The following is a 13,928-nucleotide window of genomic DNA, read 5'->3' on the forward strand; positions in this document are numbered from 1 at the left end:
CCTGGGTTCAGGCAATTCTCCTGCCTCAGCCTCCTGAGTAGCTGGGATTACAGGCACGCGCCACCGTGCCCAGCTAATTTTTTGTAGTTTTAGTAGAGACGGGGTTTCACCATGTTGACCAGGATGGTCTTGATCTCTTGACCTTGTGATCCACCCGCCTCGGCCTCCCAAAGTGCTGGGATTACAGGCTTGAGCCACCGCGCCCGGCCAACTTCGTCTCAAAAAAAAAACAAAAACAAGAAAACTGGGGTCTGTGGCTTTTAGAAGTGCAGATCCTAGTTCGAGCTGAATGTGCCTCTCTCTTACCCAAATTCTCACTCTTTGGATCATTCTTGCTGCATCCCCTTGAGGTGGATGTTGGGTAGCAGTAAGCCAGCAAGCCATGAAGGCGCCGTGGAGTTCAGGGCACGATATTGAATAGTTTAAGATGAAGGAATGTGAGAAAACAACAGGAGCAGGAGGGTGACTTTGGCCATTCCCCCCGCCCCACCCTTCTCCCCTGAATCAGGTGATAAAACCTAGGAAGAACTATAATCTTCCCTGAAGCAGGTCATGAGAACTTCATGTGAAAGGTGCCTTCCCTAGATCCAGAGAAAACTAGCACCCTCTTCCCTGAAGACAGAGGGACACCCAGGGGAATCTGAACACACAGGCCTCATTAAGTCCTCGCAGTTTATTACCATCAGGTCACGCTCTTAGCTCTATCGTATTTCTCCATGACTGTCTACTCTTCATCAAATTTTGCAGTTAAATACTAAGGTTTAACTGGTTTTCTTCAAATCTTCATTTCCTTATGAAGGCTTTTGTGTCATATGAAGGAACACAGGGAGCTTCACCCCCAAATATGGCTCCCTGGTATAATGAGTATCCTGGGCTTTTGTTTGTTTGAGTCTCGCTCTGTTGCCCAGGCTGGAGTACAGTGGCACGATCATGGCTCACTGCCACCTAGAGCTCCTGCGCTCAAACGATCCCCCCACCTCAGCCTCCTGATTAGCTGGGACCACACATGCGCACCACCACAACTGGCTAATTTTTTTATTTCTTTGTAGTGACAGGGTCTTGCTATGTTGCCTGGGCTGATCTCAAACTCCTGGGCTCAGGCGATTCTCCCGCTCTAGCCTCCAAGAGTACTGGATTACAGGTGTGGGCCACCACATGCAGCTGAGTATTTTGAATTAAACGCCCTCAGAGATCAACAGATGCTAGAAGAGACCTTCCCCTATCTACATAAAGACTGGACAGACCCACCAAGGAGAACAATTGCTTTTCCTTCCCCCATCCCCTGTCTCTCAGTCCTCTACCTGTCCCAAAGTGCAGGGTGAGGTTAGTCTCATACCTACCAAAGAAGGAAACAATTACTTCTGGTCCCTTCTAGGGGTTTTCATTGACTGAACTCACATCACAGTCAGGAAGACTAAAGTCTGCCAACAAACCTGGACAGACTTTTGTCCCAAATGACTGTCCACTGTGTGGTCCCAACCGACTTTGTCCCAGACCATTGTATGCTCTTCAAGTCCATTGAATTTCTTTAAAAATCATTGACATCTGCCTGCATCCACACTGCTGCATTCTCTTTCCCCTAAAATGTAGGGTATATAAGTGTCTGTACCCCATTGGGAAATTGGGCACTCACTCTGTGATACTCCACATGTTCACGTAGGTAATAAATTTATATGCCTTTTCTATTAATCTGCCTCTTGTCAGTGATTTTCAGTGAAACTTAGAGGGCAAAGGGGAAGCTTTCCCTCGGCCACAAGACATGAAAAACTTGTATGCTTTTTCTTTTTAAATGTTTTGTTATAGGAACCTCAGCCCTGAACCTAGGATAGGTAGAAAGATATTTTGTGTCCCCATAGTTTGTCCATAGGGCAGGGGAAGCATTTTGAAGCTTGTTTTTTTCACTCATGGGTGGGTGTTCAGCTTCCCAGTGTGAATGGCATGGGGGCTTGATGCCTAGTCAGAAGAGTCCAGAGACACATAGTGCTGCTGGAACGCCCTCCCCTTCCATCAGCAGCAAGCGCCCCCTGGCCGGTCGAAAGCAGAATCACACCCTTAATGCACACGAAATAATAATGAACAAAGTAACATCTGAAACACGATAGGAAGAGACCACTCGGAATTTAAAAAGACATTGCTCTGGATCAACTAAGAACAGTTTCTTTTTATTAAATCACCTATGAACCATTTAACGGAGATGCTCCTGAAAGGTGCATCTGTAATTACAATGGTGCCATAGCTGTATCAACAGGAAAGAGCTCTCAGCCAGGAAAGCACAAATGGCACGGAGAGTTTACAAAGAATTTGGCAATACAGGTAGGTGTGGTTTTCCTATAATTACAAATATTCTTCAAATAAATACACCTGAATCACATAGAAAAAAAATACAATAGCCTTATAAATGAGAAAGAAACCAATATACCTCTCCAGAATAACAGATTTAGAATGACCTGTGTATAACCAAATGCCTTGGCACTGTGTTTGCATCTTGAGCGACAAAGAAGCAGTACATAGTTTCCATTATATGCATCTATCCTGTACAGAGTCCATGATAGTTGAACAGCTGCAAAATTCCAATTTGTTTTGTGAGTAATGGCAGCTAAGTGTAAAATATTTGCAAGAACTGATTGTATATTAAGTTTGCCTACTCATCACTATAATTTTAAACCTACATACACCAAACCTACTATTATTTGTTTTTTAAAATGAAGTTATCTTATCTACATTTATAATCCTTTTCCCCTTTCCCTTGGATTTTCATTATAGCTAGTCACTTTCCCAGGAAAATGCAATATGTTGAAGTATTAAAGAGAAGCAAATCCAATTTTAATCCTATGTTTAAAAATGAAAAGCATCTGCCATCACCTAACAAAATATCCCCCATCACCTTTGTAAAGTGAACATTAACCTAAATAGATGTTAAATCGCTCTTTTCCCCACCCTCCTCCGCCCGTCTCATCTCTCCCTGCAAGGCAGCCTCGTTAGATTAGCGCCTCTTCTTTCTCATGCGTGTGCTGGGTTACAATTTAAATGCAAATAACCCTGCACCTCATTATCTAAGTCCGTGCAGATTCAGTAACAGTTGTCTCTGCCGAAGCCTGTGAAATCAAATAGAGGTTCATCTGTATTCTAACACATGGATTACTTAGAGTAATTTCAAAACAGCAATTCATCACTGCTTTGAAATTAAACACTGGACTTGCAGAGTGCCTAGGTTACGGAGGAATGCCTTCCTTTTACCACACAGGGAGGCCTTTCCACAAAGGCAATGAGATAGGAACTTTTACTGTAGCTGTTCAATTAGTTCCCAATGACACTAAGTAATTGAAATAAGAGACTTCATTTTAATACGAATACAGCTAGTTGAGTGGAAAAGATACATTTATGGTAATGCTAATCACACTAAGAAGACAATCTATATGCATTCCAAATACCACTAACAAGGAAATCATCAACAATTATTTACCAAACAGACGTCACTCTGGAAGACATATTTTTTATTTTTTATTTTTTGCAAAATCATCTTTCAAATATAAGGTTACTTTAAAATAATTCTTTGGTTAAAGTATAATTAAAATAAAAAGTAGAAACTCCTCCAAGCCTTTCACTACAGAGTGAAAAATACCCCCCTCTTTCAGCCATCAGATGGCCATTTAATCAGCCATTCAGATTCTATGAATCTAAATGTAATGGAAAACACTGTAATCTGAACTCCATACTGGGGTGAGCAATAAGCTCCTAGCTACCAATGCGGTGATGGTGAAGAGAGCCTGGGAAAATGAAACCCCCAGCTTATGCATTAAAATGTGCCAATTACTCTAGTCCATGGAGGAATAGATGCAGTATTTTAAAATCACAGGAAACAAAGTTCTATCTATGAATGACACTGGGGCATTACCAGATTGACGTGGCACACTTGTAGAAGGAGGAAACGGTTTCAGACTTTCAATCCCAGATTAAATCATTTAGTTAATTTCTTTTCACCTAGTTCATTTCAAATAAATTTCTACATTCGGGCACAGTGGCTCACGCCTGTAATCCCAGCACTTTGGGAGGCCGAGGCGGGCGGATCACAAGGTCAAGAGATCAAGACCATCCTGGCCAACACAGTGAAACCCCCGTCTCTACTAAAAATACAAAAAAATTAGCCGGGCGTGGTGGCACTTTTGGTCCTAGCTGCTCGGGAGGTTGAGGCGGAAGAATCGCTGGAACCCAGGAGGCGAAGGTTGCAGTGAGCTAAGATTGCACCACTGCACGCCAGCCTGGTGACAGCAAGACTCCGTCTCAAAAAAAAAAAAAAAAATTCCTCCATATAAGAAACCATTGCTTCTTATCTGTCAATTCCTTCCTTGCCCTTCCTTCCTTCTCCTCTCCCTATACATCATTTGTTCTAATAAGCATCAGCTTAGATCAAAAAGAACCAGCCACAACTTGAGGTTATATATAATATTAGTCTATAATTTTTGGATGTATGTGAAATTGAGTAATATAGTTGTCTGTTTCTGTTATTATACATAGATTCCACATGATTTCCAAATAATTTCTCAGTTGCAGTACGAGTTTCGTTTTTTAAATAGGTAAGTGTGCAAGAACTTAATGTGAATTCAGATGTTTTGGGCCATTTTGATAAGCAATTTGAATAATGAAAGCAGAGAAATACACTCTGTCTTGTTTTCCACCTAATTACTCAGAAAATTATTTCAGATGTCTATCTCCTTTTGCTTATATAGACCATTGCCTAAGGCAGTACCCATATTGGACTAAGAACAGTGGATTGTAGCCCAGTCAAACAGATGTATCAGATCATCAAAGGACTAAGACAACCTAGAGAGATGGAGCGGACAACCTATTCCAGACTCTATTTCACACAGTTACAGCTACACTGCTACAGTTTCAAGGTGAGACATTCAAGCATTATTCTGAGCACTCAACACCCACGAAAATTTGTGGTGAATCTGTTAAAGATTATGGATCTGATTAAACAGTGGATTCACTTCATTACAAATACCAGAAGAATAAATGGTAGCGCCAGTACATTAGCTATAACGTGACTTTTAAGACCTTTATTGGGACTATTCCCCCACGGCATTTAAATTAACATGTCACCACAGGTCTATTTCCATACCCAGAAGGTAGGTCAGCGTTTGTGCAATGCCAGAAGAAACCATGACTTGTTTCTCAAAATGTGAAATACATGACATATTTTTCTAAGTGACCTAAAAAAATACAACTATAGGCCAGGCATGGTGGCTCACACCTGTATTCCTAGCACTTTGGGAGGCAGAGGCAGGAGGATCGTTTGAGCCCAGGAGTACAAGGCCAGCCTAAGCAATATAGTGAGACCCTGTCTCTAAAAACAAAACAAAACAACTATAATCCTTTTACTGATTAACAAATATAGCCAGCATCAGTTCACATCCTCTTCTTTCTAGGGGTTATCAAGTTCTAGTTTCAAATACAAGCATAGATCTGTTTTTATATACCATACATTTTATGCATCTGAGTTTTGAAATGTAGTCAGTGTTACTACAACATATAAAGATTCATTTTACACTAACTCATGTTTCTTTAAAGGGCTGGCATTCCACTTTGCATACATCTTCTACAGCGTCAACTATACCACAGCAGACCGTCATCTGTGGCCATCAACTGTCAGATAGTCACACAATTAAACAGACATTGATAACTGATGATTTGGTTTGATTGTCATTTATTTTTCTTTTAAATAAACTCCCTCTAGATGCAGGAAGTAAGCATAATGAGAAACCACAGAATGTGGCTCTCCACATTTCCTCAAGTATCCCTACCTATATATTTTAAATTATCATAGAAAAACAAACAAGACGACAGCACAAGTAGCAGTGCAGCCATGACTGTCGTCGTTTAAATTAGTTCCCTGACTTACTATACATCCCTGGTATAGCTGATGCATTTGTGAATGTTCTGTTATGGTTGACATGTACTGTAAATGTACAACAACCTGACCCTTGGTATGGTTTGCAAACATATCCATATTGCACAGAATGAACTTCTTGCTGCAGGTAATGTATCTAACATACATCCGTTCAAAATGTGACATCCTTAACTAGTTAACATAGTCTAGAATCTAGGGGCAAAGACAAGCAAATATTGGTGATTTAGAAAAGCAGTAGCGCGTTAGGCTACAACATGTGTCATTCCAAAGTCACTTCCTATTTTGCAAGTTCTTTGCTCCTATGATTAAATACTTCACACATGTATCTTATCTTTCCTCCTGAGTATCCAAAAGTGCTTTGGAGAGCAAAAGTGCTTTGTCTCCCCATTTCACAGAAGCAAGGGGGGAAGGGCTGTAGCAAGAAGGGCCAGCAGCTCTAGAGAAAAATGTGGCAGTACCAGGGTAAATGTTAGCATCCTTAAGCGGGTGTCTTCAGCCAGCGACACTGGTGTGTGGGGTCTAATGAGGGTAGGATTTCATGTGTAAACTAAAAACAACTTTCTTCAGGGCATGTTTGCTAATAATCTTAAAAGGATTCCTCAGCTTGGCTCTGCCTAACTAGAAAATGGAGATCAAAAGAAGATTCCATTTCCAAACTGCCCTTTCAATGCTCCCTCAGCTGGCCTGGGCACACTCCTTCCTCCTGCCTCCTTTAGAGCGGGTCAGCCGCTCCCTCTGGAAGAAATGAGGCCCCTTAGCTGTGCATACCCAGAAGGAAGGAAACTTTCTCTGCTGTAGCAGGTGCCCCAATTTAGGAGAACAATTCTCCAAAGCCTTGTGAGCTAGGGAAGAGTCCAGAGAGAACACATTTTTTTCCCCTCCGAATCAAGTCTTTCATTTACACAGTCTCATCTGAAGAACTTTAGGTGTGAAAGGAAATATGCTAAATTATTCTGAGCTGTCCACTTAGAATGTGGTGTGGATCTTTCTACTGTTTTTAAACACACAAAAAGACAGGTCTCCAAAAGGCCTTTTCTTCTTATTCACTCCTGTGATTTATTCTTGAAGCAAGGTCTCTCTCCAGTTGAAGCCCCCAGTTGGTCCATGGGTAAGAGGAAGGATTGGTGGATCTGTCAGCTGCCATATTCCAGTTTCACCTAATTCTTCACAGGAACAAAATCCCAGATACGGGATCTGAAGTAAGAGTTGTAAAGAAAGGGGATATTAGAAGATAGCTTTACTGCTTTAACTTTTACCTAGATACAAAAATATTCATGTGGCCCTAGAGAATTGCAGTCAGAATGAATAGAGGCTTTATAAAAATGCATTCCCTTCCCTTCAAACATCAGTAAATAAAATAAAATGGATAAAACTGATAACTTAGAGGAAAGAGTATTTATACAGCAAGAGGATTCATCAGAAGGATCTGGTAAATGGTGACCTCCTCTAACATAATTAAGTCAGTGTTCATAGATTGCTGCTTACTTGGGTGAAAGAAAAGAGGACAAAATACATAAGGCTACAATGCCAGGAGTTAATTCCTAATTGCCAGTCAAGTTAAAAGGCAGCTCAAGGCCGGGCACAGTGGCTTATGCCTATATTCCCAGTACTTTGGGAGGCCGAGGTGGGCGGACACTTGAGGTCAGGAGTTCAAGACCAGCCTGGCCAAAGTGGCAAACCCTGTCTATACTAAAAAAATACAAAAAAATTAACTGGGCGTGCTGACATGTGCCTGTAATCCCAGCTACTCAGGAGGCTGAGGCAGGAGAATCACTTGAATCCAGGAGGCAGAGGTTGCAGTGGGCCGAGATCGTGCCACTGCACTCCAGCCTGGGTGACACAGCACTCCAGCCTGGGTGACACAGCAAGACTCTGCCTCAAAAAAAAAAAAAAAGAAAAAAAAAGAAAAGAAAAAGGCAGCTCAAACATTTCTGAAATTATACTTGAACCCAATGGAAAAGATTTTTCAATTGCAAAATATTTGTTTCACCCGTTTTTTTTCTCCCTATGAGTCTATAACATTCAAAGCTGAAGCTGTATTCTCCCTCACTTCAGTCATCACAGCAAATTTAAAACTTATTTTTGTCTGTGTCCAGAGCTGCATTTACAAACAAGACAAAATTCTGTCTTCCAAATGAGAACAGATGCATAAATAAACTTTTCAAAAATGTGAAAAAAAAATTGCAATTGAGTTTGAACCAGGTTCTCTGGTGGCAGAGAAAGGAAGTATGTAATTTGCCTGAAGGGAAACGTGTGGGAGGCAGCTGACCAGAAAGCCTCTCCCATAGGCACAGAAAGGAAGACTCCAGATGTGTGGGGCAGCCTCATGGGTTTTCTATCTTGCTGTCTTGTTCCTGGCTTTGCCTTTTAGTCTCCTCATTTTTCTTTCTTTTTTTTTTTTTTTTTGAGACGGAGTCTCACTCTGTCGCCCAGGCTGGAGTGCAATGGCGCCATGTCGGCTCACTACAACCTCTGCCTCCCGGGTTCAAGCAATTCTTCTGCCTCAGCCTCCCGCGTAGCTGGGATTACAGGCACATGCCACCGTGCCCAGCTAATTTTTGTATTTTTAGTAGAGACGGGGTTTCACCATCTTGGCCAGGCTGGTCTGGAACTCCTGACCTCCTGATCCACCTGCCTCAGACTCCCAAAGTGCTGGGATTACAGGCGTGAGGCACCGCGCCTGGCCAGCCTCCTCCTTTTAAACTGCTGCATGCCTCGGACTACCTTCAAGGACCTGTCTTTGAGTTAAGCTTTTGAATGCTGTCTTTTCGACTGACAGCTATTAATCCAATCCATGTTCCCTCAGGGAAATCCAGACAATTTGCTTATAGTTCCTAGATGCTTCCTACATTTTAGCTCCTAGAAGCTAGAATGAGCTCTAACACAGTTTTTCTAACACCAAGGCCTATTAAAATGCCCTGCACAGAGTATCATTCAATACATCTTGGTCGAGTGAATCAATAAATGAATATTCCCAGCTCGGCATAAACACGTGCTTCAAAGAACTTAGTAATCAGCCAGTCATTGTGCTGACCTCAAACTACGAGACACTACAGACCCCAAAGAACAAGCATGAATTACCTTTCGGACCATTTGTACAAAGTCCTTGGAGTTCTGAGGTGACAGGCCCTGAAGTTGGCAGGTACACGCTTCAAGGGAAGATGCGTGGGCCACAATCAGGATGTTATTTCCTGGGGGAAAATGGCAAGGAATAGGAAGACTGTTTCTATAAACACATGAAAACTTTCCAAATACTGGAAGCTAACTAAATGCTCTGGAGGGGAACAAACACACTCAAGAAGACAATTTGCCTAAGCAATATTTTGAAAGTGCCTTGTTATTGCTAAGGCAGCTTAATTTTTTTTAACCAAAACTTTTTATCTTAAAATAGTTACAGATTGATGGGACCAGGAGTGACGACTCATCCCTGTAATCCTAGTACTTTGAGAGAACGAGGAGGGAAGATCATTTGAGCTCAGGAGTTTTGAGACCAACCTGAGCAACATAGTGACACCCTGTCTCTATAGAAAATTAGACATAAATTAGCTGGGTGTGGTGGTCTGTGCCTGTATTCCCAGCTACTTGGGAGGCTGATGTGGGAAGATCACTTGAGCCTAGAAGATTGATGCTATAGTGAGCCATGAGTGCATCACTTTACTCCAGCCTGAGTGACAGGAGCAAGACCCTGTCTCAATAATAATAATAACAATAATAGATTTATGGAAGGGTTACATACATATACACATACATACATACCAGCGGTCCCATGAACCCTTCATCCCAGCCCCTCCAACGATAACATCTTATATAACTATGGTACGGTATCAAACCCAGGAAATGGACACTGGTACCATACACACTGCATATTCAGATTTTAGCAGGCGTGCAAGCAGTCGTTTGTATGTATGTGACGATAGAGTTCATGCAATTCTATCACATGTGGAATAGCTTTGTGTAACCACCATGACAATCAAGATACAGAACTGTTCTGTGTCTACAGGGCTCTCCATGCTACTCCTTCTAATACAGTTTTTTGGACACGGAGCCTTGCTCTGTCACCATGCTGGAGTCCAGTGGCGCAAATTCAGCTCACTGCAACCTCTATCTCCCAGGTTCAAGCGATTCTCCTGCCTCAGACTCCTGAGTAGCTGGGATTACAGGCACGGGCCACCATGCCTGGCTAATTTTTGTATTTTTAGTAGAGACAGGGTTTTATCATGTTGGTCAGGCTGGTCTCGAACTTCTGACCTCGTGATCCACCTGCCTTGGCCTCTCAAAGTGCTGGGATTACAGGCATGAGCCACTGCACCTGGCCTCTAATAGAGTTTTAAATGTTCCCACTGTAGAACTGTGAGCACTTGAGACTTTCTGGTTGACAGAGCATGTTATGTACCTTTATGGTAGTGAGTGGCTAGTCAATGAAAACTGGAAGGTGGGAATCATCCATAATACTGTTGCTCATGGCTGTCTACTGTTAACATTTGAATATAAGTATTTTAACTTAAAAAATAAAAAGAAGGCCGGGTGCGGTGGCTCACGCCTGTAATCCCACCACTTTGGGAGGCCGAGGCGGGTGGATCACGAGGTCAACAGATCGAGACCATCCTGGTCGACATGGTGAAACTCCGTCTCTACTAAAACTACAAAAAATTAGCTGGGCATGGTAGCGCGTGCCTGTAATCCCAGCTACTCAGGAGGCTGAGGCAGGAGAATTGCCTGAACCCAGGAGGCAGAGGTTGCGGTGAGCCGAGATCGCGCCATTGCACTCCAGCCTGGGTAACAAGAGCGAAACTCTGTCTCAAAAATAAATAAATAAATAAATAAATAATAAAAAATAAAAATAAAAAGAGATGAAGGGAATGTCCATACTTTTTTTGCAATCTTTTTCACTAAAAAATTTATTGTGAACAGTCTTACGTATTAAATATTTGAGCTCAAGGTTTAGAAAATTCAATAGCAGACACAGTTGAGCCTTAGAGAACACAGCTCCTGGTTGGTGATAGCAGGGAAGGTCTGTGTGTTTGTGTAGGTGTGTTGTGTGTGGGTGTGCTGCATCAATTATAGGCAAAACAGTGGCATTCTAGAGCTTTTGGAAATTGTAAGAGGGAATCCACGCCATAGAGTGCAAGATGAATAGCTGTAATGCAGAATTTAAGTTATTAAGAATAGTAAATAAGTCTGGTGTAAACCCCTGTAATATCTACCATTTTAGTTACTTAGAGAATATTACAAATTTAATGTGAAAGTACCTAGAAGAAAATCTGGAAATACATTTCTTTCCTATTAGACAGGTTAGCCAAAGCAAGCGGAAACATCTTGAATAGCCTATTAACCGTTACAGAGAGATGATCATGTATGCAAAGGACAGAGTCCAGAACACCACCTACCTTTACTTTTACATTCACTTATTATTTCTTTTGTCACTTGGAAACTTCTACTGATGTAAGTATCATAGGATTCTGAAACAACTAATTTGCTGACTGGAATGTGAGGTCTGTAACAGAAAAATGAACAAACGAAATGAAAACATTTTGATCTTGAGACAAAGAAAGATATCACTCTAAACTTTTATTTTAAGGCTTTTCTAAAGTTCCCATAGATCTGTTTGTTTATCCATTTCCCTAGAAAGGAGAAACGCAGAGGGAAGTATATTTCCGCTATATGAACATGGAGTGGAAATGTACAGAAATAATGGTTATGTGTACGGCATCACAGTGACCAGTTGAGAAATGAGACATTCAGTGCATGTTTCACCCACGGGATAACATATAAACCATTGATTGATGGTCCTAGTCACATAGCTAATACAAAGCAAAGCAGAGGTGCAACCCTCAACCTATTTAGATCAACAGGGATTTCCCAGGCCTCTCTTCAAGAGCTGCAAGGATAGGTTTTAAAAGCAGATATTAGATCCAACTGATTCTTTGTGAGTTTATAAAATTTTCACGTCTTTTCATTTTATTTCTCTCTTAGTCTGAACACAGACCACACACTTGGCACAAGGAGAAGTGCAGAGCATAAAGATGAAGACAATCCAATTTCTGTGCTGGAGAAGTTCTCTGCCTGTGGTTGGGGTGAAGAGGCTATTGATGTAAATGATAATTAGAATACAGTCCACAAAGGCATGTGATGTTGGCTGTGTCCCCACCCAGATCTCCTCTTGAATTCCCACATGTTGTGGGAGACAATTGAATCATAGGGACGGGTCTTTCCCAAACTGTTCTCATGACAGTGAATAAGTCTCATGAGATCCGATGGTTTTAAAAAGAGGAGTTCTCCTGCACAAGCTCTCTCTCTTTGCCTGCTGCCATCCGTGTAAGTCGTGACTTGCTCCTCCTTGCCCTCTGCCATGATTGTGAGGCTTCCCCAGCCATGTGGAACTGTAAATCCAATCAAACCTTTTCTTTTGTAAATTGCCCAGACTCAGGTATGTCTTTGTCAGCAGTGTGAAAATGAACTAATACAGCATGGAAGAGGATGACAAAAGAGGGGCCTCCTGCTCTGGTGCCCCCGTATGCCTTCAAACCCAGTCACCAGCGCCCTCGGGGCCTGCCTCTGCCCGCCTCCACCCCCACTTGACTATGTAGAGTTTCTGTGTTGTTGCTGGTCCACAAGATGTTTATCTTGTTTTCTGGGCACAACTATGTCATTTCAGTTTTCTTATTTTGTCAGTGTTCAATTATGTCTTTCATTGCTGGGTGTTTAGTGCCTGGTGGAGGTGTGGTGAGTTCTCAAAATGAATTCACATGGTTTCTTGATCAGAATACATTGTTACTGCTACTGTTAGCACTGAAAATATTAACTTAGGTTCCCATATGTGTCAGGCTCTGGGCAAGCACCCTACTTAACATTCTTTCAGTCTAATCCTTCCAGCAATGCTTTCGTAAATGCTTTTTATGGATGACAAAACAGGAGCTCAGAAAGGCTGTGGCTGACCTGCCTACAGTAATACCGTAAGCAACTCTTAGAATCTGCGTTTGAATTTGGGTCTAGGTGAGCCTATCCTCCACATACAGCTTCTGACAGTGTCCTTGTTAAGCCTGCGCTTCTGTGCACATGGGCTTTCTGTCCAGAGAGGAAGAATGCCACTCCACTTGAAAGAAATTTGCCCTTATCCTGCATTCTCTCAACATGCATGTTTCTCCTAGGAAACTGCCTTCTGAGTCTCACAACACCCTGGGGGATAGGTAGAGACCTGAATCACCACTTGTTAGGGCTGTACCTCATTGTTCTGGAGAAACTCTTCTCCTCTTTTTCTCTCCCCAACCCCACCTCACACTCAGTGCCATCACCATTTATGTCACCTGATCTCCCAGGCCCGTCCCCTCCCCACAGTGACAAAAGGCCACATTGTATGGCCCAGGGAGTCATTTCAAGGGTGAGACCAGGTTGTAATGTGTGAGATCTATGTAGGTGAAGAGCAGGATACATGCTGGGAGTTGGTTCCTCCTGATCAGTTCTTGCCTATGGCTTCTCCCAGCACCTTCAAGTGAAGCCTGTGAAGATAGTCTCTATTACCTTAGACAGAAATAGTGTCCAGTGTCTGACCAGCCCTGATGGGCTTGGCCTGAGTCAAAGCTTCCTCACCCCTGTCAGCAGGACGTGCCCTGCTGCTAGTCACACCTGCAGGGCCTGTACTGTCCTCGGAGTCAGGTAGCCTTCCCACCAGCCACTCAACCCGGCACGCAGTGCTCTGGAAGTCAGGTGCTATCACCAGGACCGTATCCTCCCCCAGATATTCTCCTGCCATGATCCAGGTTGGAAGCACAGGCCTCTGCTTTGAGCCTCACACACCAAAGTTTGATTTGTTTCCCCTCTAATGCTCCAGATCCATGCCCTCCCCTAATCCCCTGCCCTCTGAGTCACGGCCCTGTTCTGCAGCCCCACCCAGATGGTGTGGATTTTGTTTTTTCTGCCTTGCTCCTCTGGCTCAACTCCTGAAGCCTGGGGTTGCTTTGTAAGCCCCCAGGCCCTTGGTTTGGCTGCCTGTGGATGGTGCTTTGCTATTAGTCACCAG

At 42.7% G+C, this 13,928-nt stretch overlaps 1 protein-coding gene across 3 annotated transcripts in view; it reads right to left on the reverse strand.

The window, feature by feature from the left end:
* Positions 1-5,040: 5,040 nt before the first annotated feature.
* UBASH3B (ubiquitin associated and SH3 domain containing B) overlaps positions 5,041-13,928 on the reverse strand; it is a 163,298-nt gene continuing 154,410 nt past the window's right edge. For all 3 annotated transcript variants that reach the window (XM_032285155.1, XM_032285156.1, XM_032285157.1), the window contains exons 12-14: positions 11,299-11,405; positions 8,993-9,102; positions 5,041-7,105 (exon numbers count right to left, since the gene is read on the reverse strand). In XM_032285155.1, the coding sequence (XP_032141046.1) occupies positions 6,968-7,105; positions 8,993-9,102; positions 11,299-11,405 (355 nt within the window). In that variant the 3' untranslated portion in view covers positions 5,041-6,967. The remainder of the gene's footprint in view (positions 7,106-8,992; positions 9,103-11,298; positions 11,406-13,928) is intronic.

Source organism: Sapajus apella, unplaced genomic scaffold, assembly GCF_009761245.1.
Source record: "Sapajus apella isolate SASKATOON/1434 unplaced genomic scaffold, GSC_monkey_1.0 scaffold16, whole genome shotgun sequence".
NCBI lineage: Eukaryota > Metazoa > Chordata > Mammalia > Primates > Cebidae > Sapajus > Sapajus apella.